General features: G+C 41.1%; 1 protein-coding gene across 1 annotated transcript in view; it reads left to right on the plus strand.

The window, feature by feature from the left end:
- LOC115120142 (integrin alpha-V-like) overlaps positions 1-16,767 on the plus strand; it is a 106,810-nt gene that overhangs the window by 31,639 nt on the left and 58,404 nt on the right. The window contains 6 exon segments of the mRNA XM_065019604.1: positions 63-124; positions 1,007-1,052; positions 9,483-9,605; positions 9,973-10,017; positions 11,277-11,320; positions 16,121-16,177. Of these exon segments, the coding sequence (XP_064875676.1) occupies positions 63-124; positions 1,007-1,052; positions 9,483-9,605; positions 9,973-10,017; positions 11,277-11,320; positions 16,121-16,177 (377 nt within the window).

Genomic DNA, 16,767 nt, shown 5'->3' on the forward strand with positions numbered 1-16,767 from the left:
CCTCACCTGGTCTACCATTGAGAGATGATCAAATCCTTCTGTGTTTGTGTTACTCTGAACAGAAGCCAACTCTCCAGAGGGACAAGGCTTCTGTCAGGCTGGATTCAGTATTGACTTTGTCAAGGTGCGTATTGTGTTTTGTGTGTCCTCTTTGTCAAGGTGCGTGTTGTGTTTTGTGTCCTCTTTGCCAAGGTGCGTGTTGTGTTTTGTGTGTCCTCTTTGCCAAGGTGCGTATTGTGTTTTGTGTGTCCTCTTTGCCAAGGTGCGTATTGTGTTTTGTGTGTCCTCTTTGCCAAGGTGCGTATTGTGTTTTGTGTGTCCTCTTTGCCAAGGTGCGTATTGTGTTTTGTGTGTCCTCTTTGCCAAGGTGCGTATTGTGTTTTGTGTGTCCTCTTTGCCAAGGTGCGTGTTGTGTTTTGTGTGTCCTCTTTGCCAAGGTGCGTGTTGTGTTTTGTGTGTCCTCTTTGTCAAGGTGCGTGTTGTGTTTTGTGTGTCCTCTTTGTCAAGGTGCGTGTTGTGTTTTGTGTGTCCTCTTTGCCAAGGTGCGTGTTGTGTTTTGTGTCCTCTTTGTCAAGGTGCGTGTTGTGTTTTGTGTCCTCTTTGCCAAGGTGCGTGTTGTGTTTTGTGTCCTCTTTGCCAAGGTGCGTATTGTGTTTTGTGTGTCCTCTTTGCCAAGGTGCGTATTGTGTTTTGTGTGTCCTCTTTGTCAAGGTGCGTATTGTGTTTTGTGTGTCCTCTTTGTCAAGGTGCGTACTTCGCAGTGTTCCATACAATAAATAAATCACTTAAAAACAGTTTTATAAAGTATTGCTCTCCGATGCTTGGATTCCATTTCAGATCTTATTGTCTTGGTTTCTTCTTTCAGAATAACATAATAAACTTATTTCTCTCTCTTTCTTTCTTCCTTTTTATATTTGTTTTTCTTTATTTTATCTTTTTCGATTTGTTCTTTTTTTTCTTTCTCTCTCTTTCTGTCTCTCTCTCTCTCTCTCTCTCTCTCCAACAGAATAACAGGGTGGTTGTTGGAGGCCCTGGTAGTTTCTACTGGCAAGGTAAGTGATGTGTAATTCTATATATTTACTGAGCAGGTCTGTTATTCCAGGGTATTATCAGACACGCTGTGCTCTGTGTGGCTCTTCTCTGAGATGAGGCATGTAGTGATTCAGGGAATTTGTGGTGATGCTTTGACTGCCTAACTGTGGCTGTTGTCAATGCAGTAATACTTTGACTGCCTAAACTGTGGCTGTTGTCAATGCAGTAATACTTTGACTGCCTAACTATAGCTGTTGTCAATGCAGTAATACTTTGACTGCCTGAATATAGCTGTTGTCAATGCAGTAATACGTTGACTGCCTAACTGTGGCTGTTGTCAATGCAGTAATACTTTGACTGCCTAACTGTGGCTGTTGTCAATGCAGTAATGCTTTGACTGCCTGAATATAGCTGTGGTCAATGCAGTAATGCTTTGACTGCCTGAATATAGCTGTTGTCAATGCAGTAATGCTTTGACTGCCTGAATATAGCTGTTGTCAATGCAGTAATGCTTTGACTGCCTGAATATAGCTGTGGTCAATGCAGTAATCCTTTGACTGCCTGAATATAGCTGTTGTCCATGCAGTAATGCTTTGACTGCCTGAATATAGCTGTTGTCAATGCAGTAATGCTTTGACTGCCTGAATATAGCTGTTGTCAATGCAGTAATACTTTGACTGCCTAACTGTAGCTGTTGTCAATGCAGTAATACTTTGACTGCCTAACTGTGGCTGTTGTCAATGCAGTAATACTTTGACTGCCTGAATATAGCTGTTGTCAATGCAGTAATGCTTTGACTGCCTAACTGTAGCTGTTGTCAATGCAGTAATACTTTGACTGCCTAACTGTGGCTGTTGTCAATGCAGTAATACTTTGACTGCCTGAATATAGCTGTTGTCAATGCAGTAATGCTTTGACTGCCTGAATATAGCTGTTGTCAATGCAGTAATACTTTGACTGCCTGAATATAGCTGTTGTCAATGCAGTAATGCTTTGACTGCCTGAATATAGCTGTGGTCAATGCAGTAATGATTTGACTGCCTGAATATAGCTGTGGTCAATGCAGTAATGATTTGACTGCCTGAATATAGCTGTGGTCAATGCAGTAATGCTTTGACTGCCTAAATAAATATAGCTGTTGTCAATGCAGTAATACTTTGACTGCCTGAATATAGCTGTTGTCAATGCAGTAATGCTTTGACTGCCTGAATATAGCTGTGGTCAATGCAGCTCTTAGGCTGACAAGTGAATGGTAGTCTGTGAGATCATGACACTGGCTTGCAGGAGTGACTGCCCAGCTAACAACAAACGTTCCCACAACTTTAGAGAACATTCCCTTTAGAGTCTCATAGGAATGTTCCTGTGATGTGCAAGGAATGTTTCCCAGAGACCATTCCCTTAAGGTCAAATAGAACTTACCAAGAATGTGGTTGCTATGTTCTCAGAACTTAAGATATTAAATGTCCTAGACACGTTTCATGGGAACGTTACAAGAACATTCACGTGTCCAGTTTTCTGAGTGTTAGGAGAATATTCTATCAATGTCCCACCAAACATACATATATGGTTGAGGAAGTGCTGCATCATGAATACAGTCACAGATAAGAGGAAGTGGTGCATCATGTATACAGTCACAGATAAGAGGAAGTGCTGCATCATGACTACAGTCACAGATAAGAGGAAGTGGTGCATCATGAATACAGTCACAGATAAGAGGAAGCGCTGCATCATGTATACAGTCACAGATAAGAGGAAGTGCTGCATCATCAATACAGTCACAGATAAGAGGAAGTGCTGCATCATGAATACAGTCACAGATAAGAGGAAGTGCTGGAACCATGAATACAGTCACAGATAAGAGGAAGTGCTGCATCATGAATACAGTCACAGATAAGAGGAAGTGCTGCATCATGAATACAGTCACAGATAAGAGGAAGTGCTGCATCATGAATACAGTCACATATAAGAGGAAGTGCTGCATCATGAATACAGTTACAGATAAGAGGAAGTGCTGCATCATGAATACAGTCACAGATAAGAGGAAGTGCTGAATCATGGATACAGTCACAGATAAGAGGAAGTGCTGCATCATGAATACAGTCACAGATAAGAGGAAGTGGTGCATCATGAATACAGTCACAGATAAGAGGAAGTGCTGCAACATAAATACAGTCACAGATAAGAGGAAGTGCTGCGTCATGAATACAGTCACAGATAAGAGGAAGTGGTGCATCATGAATACAGTCACAGATAAGAGGAAGTGCTGCATCATGAATACAGTCACAGATAAGAGGAAGTGGTGCATCATGTATACAGTCACAGATAAGAGGAAGTGCTGCATCATGAATACAGTCACAGATAAGAGGAAGTGCTGCATCATGAATACAGTCACAGATAAGAGGAAGCGCTGCATCATGGATACAGTCACAGATAAGAGGAAGTGCTGCATCATGAATACAGTCACAGATAAGAGGAAGTGCTGCATCATGAATACAGTCACAGATAAGAGGGAGTGCTGCATCATGAATACAGTCACAGATAAGAGGGAGTGCTGCATCATGAATACAGTCACAGATAAGAGGAAGCGCTGCATCATGAATACAGTCACAGACAAGAGGAAGTGCTGCATCATGAATACAGTCACAGATAAGAGGAAGTGGTGCATCATGTATACAGTCACAGATAAGAGGAAGTGCTGCATCATGAATACAGTCACAGATAAGAGGAAGTGCTGCATCATGAATACAGTCACAGATAAGAGGAAGTGGTGCATCATGAATACAGTCACAGATAAGAGGAAGTGCTGCATCATGAATACAGTCACAGATAAGAGGAAGTGCTGCATCATGAATACAGTCACAGATAAGAGGAAGTGGTGCATCATGAATACAGTCACAGACAAGAGGAAGTGCTGCATCATGAATAGAGTCACAGATAAGAGGAAGTGCTGCATCATGAATACAGTTACAGATAAGAGGAAGTGCTGCATCATGAATACAGTAACAGATAAGAGGAAGTGGTGCATCATGAATACAGTCACAGATAAGAGGAAGTGGTGCATCATGAATACAGTCACAGATAAGAGGCGTTGTTCAGCCCGATGGGATAGCCTGGGCCATGTTTCGGCATCGAATTAGGAATGTTCCAGATATAAATGTGATGACGAGAGCTGATGTGATTCCTAATCAGACACGTGTTGGTTCAATATGGTGTAACAGTATGTGGTTCAATATGGTATAAAAGCACGTGGTTCAATATGGTATAACAGTATGTGGTTCAATATGGTATAACAGTATGTGGTTCAATATGGTATAACAGTATGTGGTTCATTATGAATATGGTATAACAGTATGCGGTTCATTATGAATATGGTATAACAGTATGCGGTTCAATATGGTATAACAGTATGCGGTTCAATATGGTATAACAGTATGTGGTTCAACATGGTATAACAGTATGTGGTTCAACATCGTATAACAGTATGTGGTTCAATGTGGTATAACAGTATGTGGTTCAACATGGTATAACAGTATGTGGTTCAACATGGTATAACAGTATGTGGTTCAATATGAATATGGTATAACAGTATGTGGTTCAATATGAATATGGTATAACAGTATGTGGTTCAATATGGTATAACAGTATGTGGTTCAATATGAATATGGTATAACAGTATGTGGTTCAATATGGTATAACAGTATGTGGTTCAACATGGTATAACAGTATGTGGTTCAATATGGTATAACAGTATGCGGTTCAATATGAATATGGTATAACAGTATGCGGTTCAATATGAATATGGTATAACAGTATGCGGTTCAATATGGTATAACAGTATGCGGTTCAATATGGTATAACAGTATGCGGTTCAACATGGTATAACAGTATGTGGTTCAACATGGTATAAAAGTATGTGGTTCAACATGGTATAGCAGTATGCGGTTCAATATGGTATAGCAGTATGCGGTTCAATATAGTATAACAGTATGCGGTTCAACATGGTATAACAGTATGCGGTTCAATATGGTATAACAGTATGCGGTTCAATATGGTATAACAGTATGCGGTTCAATATGGTATAACAGTATGCGGTTCAATATGAATATGGTATAACAGTATGTGGTTCAATATGGTATAACAGTATGTGGTTCAACATGGTATAACAGTATGTGGTTCAATATGGTATAACAGTATGCGGTTCAATATGAATATGGTATAACAGTATGTGGTTCAATATGGTATAACAGTATGTGGTTCAATATGGTATAACAGTATGTGGTTCAGTATGGTATAACAGTATGTGGTTCAATATGAATATGGCATAACAGTATGCGGTTCAATATGGTATAACAGTATGCGGTTCAATATGGTATAACAGTATGCGGTTCAATATGGTATAACAGTATGTGGTTCAATATGAATATGGTATAACAGTATGTGGTTCAATATGGTATAACAGTATGTGGTTCAATATGGTATAACAGTATGTGGTTCAATATGGTATAACAGTATGCGGTTCAATATGGTATAACAGTATGCGGTTCAATATGGTATAACAGTATGTGGTTCAATATGGTATAACAGTATGTGGTTCAACATGGTATAACAGTATGCGGTTCAATATGAATATGGTATAACAGTATGTGGTTCAATATGGTATAACAGTATGTGGTTCAATATGAATATGGTATAACAGTATGCGGTTCAATATGGTATAACAGTATGCGGTTCAATATGAATATGGTATAACAGTATGTGGTTCAGTATGGTATAACAGTATGTGGTTCAATATGGTATAACAGTATGTGGTTCAGTATCAACATGGTATAACAGTATGTGGTTCAGTATCAACATGGTATAACAGTATGTGGTTCAATATCAACATGGTATAACAGTATGTGGTTCAATATCAACATGGTATAACAGTATGTGGTTCAATATGGTGTAACAGTATGTGGTTCAGTATCAACATGGTATAACAGTATGTGGTTCAACATGGTATAACAGTATGTGGTTCAATGTGTTATAACAGTATGTGGTTCAGTATCAACATGGTATAACAGTATGTGGTTCAATATGGTATAACAGTATGTGGTTCAATGTGGTATAACAGTATGCGGTTCAATGTGGTATAACAGTATGTGGTTCAATATGAATATGGTATAACAGTATGTGGTTCAACATGGTATAACAGTATGTGGTTCAATATGAATATGGTATAACAGTATGTGGTTCAATATGGTATAACAGTATGTGGTTCAATATGGTATAACAGTATGTGGTTCAATATGAATATGGTATAACAGTATGTGGTTCAATGTGGTATAACAGTATGTGGTTCAATATGAATATGGTATAACAGTATGTGGTTCAACATGGTATAACAGTATGTGGTTCAATATGAATATGGTATAACAGTATGTGGTTCAATATGGTATAACAGTATGTGGTTCAATATGGTATAACAGTATGTGGTTCAATATGAATATGGTATAACAGTATGTGGTTCAATATGGTATAACAGTATGTGGTTCAATATGGTATAACAGTATGTGGTTCAATATGAATATGGTATAACAGTATGTGGTTCAATATGGTATAACAGTATGTGGTTCAATATGAATATGGTATAACAGTATGTGGTTCACTTATAATTCACTGTATCACAATTCCAGTGGGTCAGAGGTTTACATACACTAAGTTGACTGTGCTTTTAAACAGCTTGGAAAATTCCAGAAAATTGTGTCATGGCTTTAGAAGCTTCTGATAGGCTAATTGACATAATTTGAGTCAATTGCAGGTGTACCTGTGGATGTATTTCAAGACCTACCTTCAAACTCAGAGCCTATTGGCTTGACATCATGGGAAAATCAAAAGAAATCAGCCAAACATTGTAGACCTCCACAAGTCTGTTTCATCCTTGGGAGCAATTTCCAAATGCCTGAAGGTACCACGTTCATCTGTACAAACAATAGTACGCAAGTATTGATTACAGGCTCAAAATGGCCAGAAACAAATAACTTTGTTCTGAAACCCATCAGTCTATTCTTGTTCTGAGAAATGACGGCTATTCCATGTGAGAAATTGCCAAGAAACTGAAGAGCTCGTACAACGCTGTGTACTACTCCCTTCACAGAACAGCACAAACTGGCTCTAACCAGAATAGAAAGAGGAGTGGGAGGCCCCGGTGCACACCTGAGCAAGAGGACAAGTACATTAGAGTGTCTAGTTTGAGAAACAGACGCCTCACAAGTCCTGAACTGGCGGCTTCATTAAATAGTACCCGCAAAACACCAGGAAGAGAACACTGATCAACAGTACAAGGCTGATGTCAATAACTCAAAAAATGAAACAATGCTTCATAGTCCCAAGCTCTCAAATATTCTAATGAACTGATAACTGAGATGGACATGTTGTAACGGTTTTCTAATGGTGAAGGAGAGTCGGACCAAAATGCAGCGTGTATATTACGATCCATGTTTTAATAAACAAACGTAACACGAATCAAAAAACACAAACTCAACAAAACAATAAACGTAACGAAAACCGAAACAGCCTAAACTGGTGCAAACGAACACAGAATCAGGACATCAAGACACTAAGGACAATCACCCACAATACAACCAAAGAATATGGCTGCCTAAATATGGTTCCCAATCAGAGACAACGATAACCACCTGCCTCTGATTGAGAACCACTCCAGACAGCCATAGACTTTCCTAGAAAACCCTACTAAGCTACAATCCCACTAACATACACACCAAAACCCCCAGACAAAACACACCACAATACAAAAACTCCATGCCACACCCTGGCCTGACCCAATACATAAAGATAAACACAAAATACTTAGACCAGGGCGTGACACATGTCGACATAGCAGGAAGTTCTGAATGCCATGAACCAAGATGTTCACCAACCAATCAGGGCCTTGATGGGCTGGGCAACAGTTAAGTGGTTCACCAATCAGAGCCGTGATGGGCTGGGCAACAGTAACAGTGGTTGACCAATCAGAGCCTTGATGGGCTGGGCAACAGTAACAGTGGTTGACCAATCAGAGCCTTGATGGGCTGGGCAACAGTAACAGTGGTTCACCAATCAGAGCCTTGATGGGCTGGGCAACAGTAACAGTGGTTGACCAATCAGAGCCTTGATGGGCTGGGCAACAGTAACAGTGGTTCACCAATCAGAGCCTTGATGGGCTGGGCAACAGTAACAGTGGTTCACCAATCAGAGCCTTGATGGGCTGGGCAACAGTTAACAGTGGTTCACCAATCAGGGCCTTGATGGGCTGGGCAACAGTAACAGTGGTTCACCAATCAGGGCCTTGATGGGATGGGCAACAGTAACAGTGGTTCACCAATCAGAGCCTTGATGGGATGGGCAACAGTAACAGTGGTTCACCAATCAGAGCCTTGATGGGCTGGGCAACAGTAACAGTGGTTGACCAATCAGAGCCTTGATGGGCTGGTCAACAGTAACAGTGGTTCACCAATCAGAGCCTTGATGGGCTGGGCAACAGTAACAGTGGTTGACCAATCAGAGCCTTGATGGGCTGGGCCACAGTAACAAGATGTTTCCTCTGGGACCCTCAGGTGACGTCCTGACAACTGGACTCAGGAATGTTCTAGCAATGTGTCTATAACATTAATATCTTATGTTCTGAGAACAAAGCAGCCATGTTCTCTGTATCTTTGGTGGGACATTGATGGAATTTTCTCCTAAGCCTCAGGAAACTGGACACAGGAATGTTCTAGCAACAGTCCCACGAAATGCGTCTAGGACAATATCTTGTACTCTGAGAACATGGGAACCGTGTAACATTAAAAAAAAACATTCCCTCTCCCTTGAATTGGTCTCTTAATTCTGTGACAGATTCTGTGACCCAGGGAACATGTTGAGATGTTGTTTTTCTTTGGGTGTGCTGCTCATTGCAACATCCTGTTGTGAGTCAAAGGAGAAAGCAAATATAGCCCCTTTTTTTAAATCTGTCAAAGTTGTTCGTAACGGGGCGGCTCATTGGCTGCTGCTATGCTGGGTAGGCACTGAGTGAATTTGATTAGGGAGGGGTGGAATTTAAAAACGGTCAACATTTGTATGGGTGCCATGCCAGTCTGCAACTCGATAGTAGAAGGTGTTCCTAATGTTTTGTGCACTCAGTGTATATTAGATTCTCACATTCTGTGAACCTTGAAGCATTTTTGGGGAAAAATGTAAGCAGAAGCACAATTTAGACCAAAACTAATTAGGCTACACAAACCCTCTCTCACCCTCTGACCCTGCTTTTTTACTAACCTTTTGTCATTATTAAGGAGTAGAAGTAACATGTTATTAATAACATAAGGTCATATGTAGGACGCTGTATGTTATTAATAACATAAGGTCATATGTAGGACGCTGTTATTAATAACATAAGGTCATATGTACAACACTGTATGTTATTTCCACAGGTCAGCTGATAAGTGATGATATCTCTGAGATCATCACCAGGTTCAATAGACAATACTACACTCCTTACAGTAACCAGCTGACCACTAAGTCTGCCAGCGCTCAGTACGATGACAGCTATTTAGGTAAGTCCTGTTGTGCTGAGTCCCAATCGGACCCCTATTCCCTCTATAGTGCTCTACTGTTGACCAGGGCCCGTAGGGTGATAGAGTGCCATGTGGGACATATTCATTTTCTGGTTAAATATATGTTTGCTTACTTTGATTAGCATGTTCTCAAGGGGTGTTGAAGCTCTTGTTTTGGCTCTGTGAGAGGCTCATAACTATCGTTAAAGACTTTAATGAGCTCTTAGGGTTTTGTGGCAGAGGATTTAGCAATGTTGTTAAACTGTGCATGGTCTGTTGTTGTAGAATGTAGTACGTCAACAGTTCTCTACTCCGCTGGTACCATATCCCCTGGCTTATTTGGTATTGATTTGATGTTTACTTCCAGGTTATTCTGTGACTGTCGGTGACTTCAATGCTGATGGAGAAGATGGTACGTTTTGGCCATCAAACTGTTCCCATCTACTGATGTCTCTTCTGTCTCCATCAACACTCCTTCCTCTGTTTAGTACTGCGTATACATGGCCTTTCACCTACTCATGTTATTTTGTCACTTTGTACAAGTGGGATGCTCCATACTGTAATCTCTGGGTTTGGTACAGTAATGTGTTGTGGAATGTCTTAGTTCTGTGCTTGATACTTAATGTTCCAGAATGGAACAGCTCAATGGTGATCTCATTCTAACATTCTATATAGAACAGTTCAATGGTGATCTAGTTTTAACATTCTATATAGAACAGTTCAATGGTGATCTCATTCTAACATTCTATATAGAACAGTTCAATGGTGATCTCATTCTAACATTTTATATAGAACAGTTCAATGGTGATCTAGTTTTAACATTCTATATAGAACAGTTCAATGGTGATCTCATTCTAACATTCTATATAGAACAGTTCAATGGTGATCTCATTCTAACATTCTATATAGAACAGTTCAATGGTGATCTCATTCTAACATTCTATATAGAACAGTTCAATGGTGATCTCATTCTAACATTCTATATAGAACAGTTCAATGGTGATCTCATTCTAACATTCTATATAGAACAGTTCAATGGTGATCTCATTCTAACATTCTATATAGAACAGTTCAATGGTGATCTCATTCTAACATTCTATATAGAACAGTTCAATGGTGATCTAGTTTTAACATTCTATATAGAACAGTTCAATGGTGATCTCATTCTAACATTCTATATAGAACAGTTCAATGGTGATCTAGTTTTAACATTCTATATAGAACAGTTCAATGGGGATCTAGTTTTAACATTCTATATAGAACAGTTCAATGGTGATCTAGTTTTAACATTCTATATAGAACAGTTCAATGGTGATCTAGTTTTAACATTCTATATAGAACAGTTCAATGGTGATCTCATTCTAACATTCTATATAGAACAGTTCAATGGTGATCTAGTTTTAACATTCTATATAGAACAGTTCAATGGGGATCTAGTTTTAACATTCTATATAGAACAGTTCAATGGTGATCTAGTTTTAACATTCTATATAGAACAGTTCAATGGGGATCTAGTTTTAACATTCTATATAGAACAGTTCAATGGTGATCTAGTTTTAACATTCTATATAGAACAGTTCAATGGTGATCTAGTTTTAACATTCTATATAGAACAGTTCAATGGTGATCTAGTTTTAACATTATTTCTGTGATTTCTCTTCTGTTGTACAGATTACATTACCGGGGTACCCAGGGGAGACAAAGCTCTGGGCTATGTAAGTATTATGAGCTCATATATACAAACAGAATTTTGTATACAACAATTATGTAGCTTTCATTTCATCTTGGTTAACCCAAGATTCTACGTCAGGGGTGTCAAAGTCAAATGGACGGAGGGCCAAATAAAAAAATCAGCTACAAGACGAGGGCCGGACTGTTCGAATGTTCATTGAAAAATTTTTAAATGACGCATATAGTCTAGTGAACCTAATTGAACCTACTGAAAACCTAACAAATATATTACAATATGATCAGATAAATAAAGCAATATTTTCTTATGGCTCTGTCAGTAATCTTTAATTTTCAACAGACACAAAAGACAAATTTCCTTTATATAAATATCCCCATAACATGAACATTAAATGAAAGAAACCGGTATTCAAGGCACCATCAGTAGACTATATTTTCTATTTTAGCAAAAGTGGGCTAAATTTACTTCAAAGAAAAAACAATAATAGCAATTTTCTATCATCCACTCAACTGAAATATTTTTAAAATATAATTGGATTGAAATACAAAAAAATAAAGTGCAAAAATCTATTAATCAAAAACAACACTTTGTTTAAGGAGAAGTAACATGCAGTGAAAACAAATATTAAATTTTAACTTTTAAACTTGAACTGAGTAAAAACTCTAAATATGTGATTGCACAGTAATGTTCACTTGTTTGAGGTTGAGGGTGATACTTGGTGGTGTCCCATCTTTTCCACAAGTTCATCAATGTTCGGGGTAAGGCTCTGAGCTGAAGAAATCCTCAGAATTGAGTGGAGGTGTTCAGCAGTAAGTCGACTTCTGTGTGATGTTTTGTTCAGGTTCATCAAAGAAAACAGTTGTTCACACAGGTATGTGCTGCCAAACATAGACAACGTTTGAGCAGCCTGGATGCGCAGCTGGGGCATTGTGCCGGGGAGGAAACGGGCGAACTCCGCAGCACCCACTGCCGCATATTTTGCCCTCAGTGCATCATTGCATTGGAGGTCAATCAACTCCATTTGGAGGTTTGGTGGTGAGCTTTCCACGTCAACAGCAAATGGGTTACCGAGCAGTTCCAACCTGCTTTTTGTGCTTCAAAGTCAGCAAATCGGCGTCGAAAGTCAGCGGCAAGCATACCTATTTTATCAGCCAACTGTGTGCTCGGGAACGCACTGGTAGAGAGCTTCTCTTTCATGGTCTGGCAGCTGGGAAAGTGGCTCAAATTTTCTTTCCGCATCTGCGTCTCCCACAGAGTCAGTTTGGTTTTAAATGCCTTCACTGTACTGTACATATCAGAGATGACACGATCCCGACCCTGCAGCTGCAAGTTTATTGCATTCAGATGACTCGTAATGTCACACAGAAAAGCCATTTCACACAGAAACATTTCGTCTCGGAGTTGTGTTGTGTCTTTCCCTTTGCTGTCCAAGAACAGACAAATCTCCTCACGAAGCTCGAAACATCTTTGAAGCACCTTTCCCTGGCTTAGCCATCGCACCTCTGTGTGATAAGGCAAATCACCATGCTCCGTTTCTAACTCCGTCAGAAATGCCTTGAACTGGCGGTGATTCAAACCTTTGGCTCTGATAAAGTTAACTGTGCGCGTGATGATGCTCATTACATGCTCCATTTTCAAGGCTTTACCGCACAACGCTTCCTGGTGTATGATACAATGATAAGCTGTCAGCTCACCTGTCGCGTTTTCCTCTTGCATCTTTTCCCGTATCTTCGCCACCAGTCCGCTCCTGTGTCCACACATCGCAGGTGCTCCGTCGGTTGTCAAACCCACGAGTTTTCCCAAGGCAGCTCCATCTCATTTACACATCTTGACACCTCTTCATACAAATCATGCCCCGTAGTTGTGCCATGCATAGGACGTAAAGCCAAAAACTCCTCTGTCACGCTTAGGTTGGAGTCCACTCCGCGGATGAAAATTGACAACTGGGCAATGTCAGAAATGTCGGTGCTCTCATCCACAGCCAAGGAATATGCAATAAAATCTTTTCCCTTTTTCACAAGCTGCTCTTTTAGATTGATGGACAACTGGTCTACTCTCTCGGCAATGGTGTTTCTGCTCAGACTCACATTTAAAAAGAGTTGCCTTTTTCTGGGCAAACTTCGTCACAAACTTTAATCATGCAGTTTTTGATGAAATCCCCCTCCGTAAATGGCCGGGCTGATTTAGCGATCTCTTCTGCCAAAATAAAACTGGCCTTGACAGCAGCCTGGCCTTGTGATTTGGCTTTTTGAACAGAGCCTGTCGAGATTTGAGGCCTCGTTTTAATTCCTCTGCCTTTTGTAGCCTTTGTTCCATGTCCATATTCTTGTTTTTGTCCGCGTGTTTCGTTTCATAATGTCGTCTCAGATTATACTCTTTCAGTACCGCCACACTTTCTCCACACAGAAGACACACAGGTTTTCCAGCTACCTTCGTGAACATATACTCCGACTCCCACCTTGTTTGAAACCCCCGGTTCTCAGTATCCACCTTCCGTTTTGCCATTTTTGATGGGTATCTGAAAGTTAATTTTACTGTGATGCTGACGACTGCTGTGCCAATAAATATTGAAATGAAGCAGCCTACTGCTCGGTGCGTCACCTTTGCATTGTGGGAAATGTAGTATTGGTGCGTGTAAAAGATCTGCGGGCTGCCGGCTTGCTGCGGGCCGGTTCTAATAATAAATCAAGATCATCCCAGGGGCCGTAAAAAACCTTCTTGCGGGCCGGATGTGGCCCGCGGGCCTTGACTCTGACATATGTGTTCTACGTAGTCTGCCAACGAGAGATGAACCTTTATTTACAGAGCATTCGGAAAGTATTCAGACCCCTTCACTTTTTCCACATTTTGTTGTGTTTTATTCTAAAATGGTTTAAGTAAAAAAATAAATCTTCAATCTATGCTCAATACCCCAATGATCATACTTGTTTTTATAACTTGACTGGAGTCCACCTGTGGCAAATTCAATTGATTGGACATGATTTGGAAAGGCACACGTCTGTCTATATAAGGTCCCACAGTTGACAGTGCATGTCAGAGCAAAAACCAAGCCTTGAGGTCGAGGGAATTGTCCGTAGAGCTTCGAGACAGGATTGTGTTGAGACACAGATCTGGGGAAGGGTACCAGCATTGAAGGACCCCAAGAAGGACCCCAAGAACACAGTGGCCTCCATCATTCTTAAATGGGAGAAGTTTGGAACCACAAACACTCTTCCTAGAGCTGGCCACCCAGCCAAACTGATCAATCGGGGGAGAAGGGCCTTGGTCAGGGAGGTGACCAAGAACCCGATAATTACCTTGACAGAGCTCCAGAGTTCCTCTGTGGAAATGGGAGAACCTTCCAGAAGGACAACCATCTCTGCAGCACTCCACCAATCAGGCCTTTATGATAGAGTGGCCAGATGGAAGCCACTCCTCAGTAGAATGCACATGACAGCCCGCTTGGCATCTAAAGACTCTCAGACCATGAGAAACAAGATTTAACTCTTGGGGCGAAATGCCAAGCGTCACATCTGGAGGAAACCTGGCACTATCCCTACGATGAAGCATGGTGGTGGCAGCGTCATGCTGTGGGGATGTTTTTCAGGGACTGGGAGACTAGTCAGGATGGGGGGAAAGATGAACGGAGCAAAGTACAGAGAGATCCTTGATGAAAAACTGCTCTAGAGCGCCCAGGACCTCAGACTGGGGCAAAGGTTCACCTTCCAACAGGACAACAACCTTAAGCACTCAGCTAAGACAACGCAGGAGTGGCTTCGGGACAAGTCTCTGAATGTCCTTGAGTGGCACAGCCAGAGTCCGGACTTGAACCCGATCGAACATCTCTGGAGAGACCCGAAAATAGCTGTGCAGCGACACTCCCCATCCAACCTGACAGAGCTTGAGAGGATCTGCAGAGAAGAATGGGAGAAACTCCCCAAATAGAGGTGTGCCAAGCTTGTAGCGTCATGCCCAAGAAGACTTGAGGCTGTAATCGCTGCCCAAGGATGCTTCAAACAAACTACTGAGTAAAGGGTTTGAATACTTATGTAAATGTGATATTTCTGTTGTTTTAAAAAATAAATAAAAATTATATACATTTGCTACAAAGTGAAGGGATCTGAATGCTTTCCGTCATTGAGCTGAAATATTTTTGACAGCTGTACTATACATGTGTTAAAGAGGTCAACGTACCGTGAGGGAAGAACAAGGTCTCCATTGGAGCACATTCAAAAATTCTGATTTTACAACGTGGATATTCGTCATATTCGTCATGATTTTTTGTGTTCTAACAGGCCCACAATGTGGTTACTAAAAACCCGAATTTAGATCTATTTCGCTGTTTTCGCTGACTAATATTTAGACATAGTTATTTTCAGTTTATAACAAAAATATCTGCTAAACGCTAACTTCTGTTCGTATCAGCTGGTAGCATAGCTAGCCATATAGAAATCAGTGGTGGTACTTGAAGCCATTTTGAAATGAAATACAGTTGACTAGTGGCGATGACATAAACATGTGTCGGGGTTGACATCCATACAAGCATTACACTCTGATGTTTACCCCAAATAGTGTTAAATACACATTTAAACAATAGCTTAAATGTAGGCACATTTTTAAGGGGGGGGGGGGGGGGGCGTGACATTGCCATGGCATTTCCATTGTTTTGGTCAGTTCAATTTATCTCTTTACTGCATCTGTGCTGTCTGTGCTATAGACAACTATTATTGCCATGGCTAAAACACACACAGACTAGATCGACTAGGCTAACTATTAGTATGTCAGTGTGTAAGTCATTGTGGGTGAAAAACGAAAACCGAGTCAGTTATGTTGTCTTGCCATGTAGGTGAACATCTTCAATGGGAGGAATATGCAGTCGGTCCTGAACTTCACAGGAACACAGGTACGGTATGAGATGGTAGTGGTTTTACATGAAACTGTGCGTGCGTGTGTGTGCATACCGACTCTGAGCCAGCAGGATGAAAGGAATGTTGACATAATTAATATGATTTGTTTTGAGGGTTCCTCTTGGAATCGCTGTTACAGTCCACACATAGACAGGGAGTCCGTTACGGTCCACACAGAGACAGGAAGTCCGCCATGGTCCACACAGAGACAGGAAGTCCGCCATGGTCCACACAGAGACAGGAAGTCGGTTACGGTCCACACATAGACAGGGAGTCCGTTACGGTCCACACAGAGACAGGAAGTCCGCCATGGTCCACACAGAGACAGGAAGTCCGCCATGGTCCACACAGAGACAGGAAGTCGGTTACGGTCCACACAGAGACAGGGAGTCCGTTACGGTCCACACAGAGACAGGAAGTCCGCCATGGTCCACACAGAGACAGGAAGTCCGCCATGGTCCACACAGAGACAGGAAGTCCGCCATGGTCCACACAGAGACAGGAAGTCCGCCATGGTCCACACAGAGACAGGAAGTCCGCCATGGTCCACACAGAGACAGGAAGTCCGCCATGGTCCACACAGAGA

The sequence above is a fragment of the Oncorhynchus nerka genome, linkage group LG1 (genome assembly GCF_034236695.1).
Source record: "Oncorhynchus nerka isolate Pitt River linkage group LG1, Oner_Uvic_2.0, whole genome shotgun sequence".
In the NCBI taxonomy this organism is placed as follows: domain Eukaryota; kingdom Metazoa; phylum Chordata; class Actinopteri; order Salmoniformes; family Salmonidae; genus Oncorhynchus; species Oncorhynchus nerka.